The following is a 2,913-nucleotide window of genomic DNA, read 5'->3' on the forward strand; positions in this document are numbered from 1 at the left end:
AGTGGAGGGGGGGGGATGGGGGTGGCCCGGGTGCTGAGAGTGAGGGTATTGGGGTGCTGGGGACCTGGAGGTGGGGTGTTGGGGGTGCCCAGGCTGCTGGTGCCCAGGCTGCTGGGGACTCTGATGTCCTGGGGATCCTGGTGCCCAGGGTGCTGGGGGGGCCGGTATTTCGGGGTGCTCCGTCCCCCGCCCTCCATTGCTCAGCAGCTCCCCCTCCAACAGCACCCAATGCCTGTCCCCACCTGACGCTGCCACCATGGCCGGGGTGCAGGGCTGCGGCGAGGGGAAGATCGCGGGGCTGTACGACCTGGAGCGCACGCTGGGCAAGGGCCACTTTGCGGTGGTGAAGCTGGCGCGGCACGTCTTCACCGGGCAGCGGGTGGCCGTCAAGGTGATCGACAAGAGCAAGCTGGCGGGGGAGGCGGCGGGGCAGCTCCTGCAAGAGGTGCGCTGCATGAAGCTGGTCCAGCACCCCAACGTGGTGCGCCTCTACGAGGTCATCGACACCCACGCCAAGCTCTACCTCATCCTGGAGCTGGGCGACGGCGGCGACATGTTCGACCACATCATGCGGCACGAGGGCGGGCTGGCCGAGGTGCGGGCCAAGCACTACTTCGCCCAGATCGTCCACGCCATCTCCTACTGCCACAAGCTGCACGTGGTGCACCGCGACCTCAAGCCCGAGAACGTCGTCTTCTTCCAGGAGCAGGGGGTGGTCAAGCTCACCGACTTCGGCTTCAGCAACCGCTTCCAACCCGGCAAGATGCTCACCACCAGTTGCGGCTCGCTGGCCTACTCGGCGCCCGAGATCCTGCTCGGGGATGAGTACGACGCCCCGGCTGTCGGTAAGGGCGATGGGGTGCAGCCACGGCTGGCGCTCGCCCTGGGGACGTGCCTCCCGCGTGTCCCTTCCCCGGAGCGTGGTCCTGCCGGCCGGGTACCGCCTCGCTTTTGGCCCCTTACGCTGGGAGCACCCATGCCCCGGTGGCACTGCTGTCCCCGCAGGGAGGAATCCCGTCCCTTGGCTGCTCGGCTGCTCAGCCCTGCTCTGGCACAGGGTGGTCCTCCCTGCGGAGACCTTCCCCGCACCCGCCGAGATCCCGCAGAGCGATGGTTCATGCCGGGGAGGGGAAAAAGCCCAAGCAGGCTGTGAGCCTGGCGTGGCATCTGCCGGGGCTCGGGAGGAGCAGCGTGAGGGTGCAGGGGCCGGCAAGCCTAAATAACCGGCTAGCTGTTATTTAGCGGGGGTGATGCCAGAAGGAAACCTGCTCGGGATGCTGGCGTTTGGGCGGAGGAGCTCCGAAAGTTTCCTTTGCTCCGTCCCCGCCCTGAAAACCACTTCCTCCCCATGGGTCCCAGCGCCTTTCCTCCCCTGGCCGGGGTGCACGGGCGCCGGGGAGATCGTCCCGGGGCATGGGGAGCCGGGCTGGGGCCACCGAGAGGCTCTGCTGGGACAGAGGGGACGTCGGAGGGAAGCGGGACCTGAGCCAGCTCTGCTGGAATTTGGGGCAGGAGGATTTAGCAAGTCAAAACACGAGCCCTTAAAGGAAAAAGCCCAGCGGCTCCGGAGTTGAAAATGGGGATGGCTTGTGGAGACGGTAGAAAAATAAGCTGGTGGCTCTGCAAAGGGAAATGAAGGGAGGAAAGCGGCGCAGATGAGAAATTTTCAAACGCAGGCACTTGACTTAAGAAGCTGAAGGTATTAACGGAGAGCCCGGGGCGTGCTCAGCATCCTAAAAAAGCGCTTTTGCAGAGAGTTTATGTACTCGTCAGGAGGAGCAGGTGAAGATGCCGCTGGCTCCGTCCCTGTCCCCAGGGCAGGGCAGCGATCCCGCTCGGGCTGCTGCCCACGCGGCTGTAGGCAGCTGGAGAGCCCGGATCGGTGCTGCGTGCCCTGTCCCGTCGCCGTGGTGTCCCCTCCGGCGCAGCCCAGTGCCGGGATGCTGATGGCGGGGTCTGTTCGGGAACTGGGAAGCTGAGTAATGACACGAAATGGTGCTGCGGGTGGGTGACAGGCGGGGGGGACAGAGCTCGGGGCTGGCCTCCCTGTCCCCACCTGGGAAAGGGGATAAGGCCTCAACTGCTTTGGTGAAGCCCCTTGAGACCTGCTTGGATGTGGGGATGGGGAAGGTGTCCCCCCCGCCTCGGGGGGGCTGGGGTCCCCCCTGTCTGTGGGGCAGGACCTGGGAGCCGTTACCCCCAAGGAGCATCCCAGTGAGCGCTGGTCTCTGCTGGATCGGCACTCGGGACTGGTGGGGTGGCCACCCCCCCCCCCCCCCGGGTCGGGATGCTCTCCTGGGCCACGGTGGGTGCAATCTGAACCACTCCTGCTTCTTGCAGACATCTGGAGCCTGGGGGTCATCCTCTACATGCTGGTGTGCGGCCATCCCCCTTTCCAGGAGGCCAACGACAGCGAGACCCTCACCATGATCATGGACTGCCGCTACACTGTCCCCCCGCACATCTCGGCACAGTGCTCTGAGTAAGCACCTCTCCCCACCCCGGCTCCCCCTGGACCCCGACTTGCTGCCCCCGGGGGTGGGTGCCCCGTCCCTGGGGGATGCCTGCGGGAGCTGGGGTGGGAAAGAGGGGAAAAGCCCCCGTGTCCGGGGCTCGGATGCTGCTGCGGGATTGCAGCGTCACCCCTTGCCCCCGCAGTCTCATCTCCAGGATGCTGCAGCGGGATCCGAAGCAGCGAGCCTCCCTGGAGCAGATCGAGGGCCACACGTGGCTGCAGGGGGTGGACCCGTCCCCTGCCAGCCGCTGCTTGCTGCCCCTCACCTCCCACAAGCGCGTGTCCGAGGAGGAGCACGAGATCATCCTCCGGGCCATGACGTGCGGGAACATTGCCGATCGGGACACCATCCAGGAGTGAGTGACGGGGCAGGATGCCAAGGCGGGAGCCCCTGTGAA

The 2,913-nt window shown here is 66.2% G+C and overlaps 1 protein-coding gene across 1 annotated transcript in view; it reads left to right on the top strand.

Moving 5' to 3' along the window:
* The first annotated feature begins 256 nt into the window (after positions 1–256).
* Positions 257–2,913, top strand: part of LOC103908462 (SNF-related serine/threonine-protein kinase-like) — a 3,832-nt gene continuing 1,175 nt past the window's right edge. The window contains exons 1-3 of the mRNA XM_009290847.1: positions 257–845; positions 2,341–2,482; positions 2,659–2,871. Of these exons, the coding sequence (XP_009289122.1) occupies positions 257–845; positions 2,341–2,482; positions 2,659–2,871 (944 nt within the window). The remainder of the gene's footprint in view (positions 846–2,340; positions 2,483–2,658; positions 2,872–2,913) is intronic.

Source organism: Aptenodytes forsteri, unplaced genomic scaffold (genome assembly GCF_000699145.1).
Source record: "Aptenodytes forsteri isolate BGI_AS27 unplaced genomic scaffold, ASM69914v1 Scaffold14, whole genome shotgun sequence".
NCBI lineage: Eukaryota > Metazoa > Chordata > Aves > Sphenisciformes > Spheniscidae > Aptenodytes > Aptenodytes forsteri.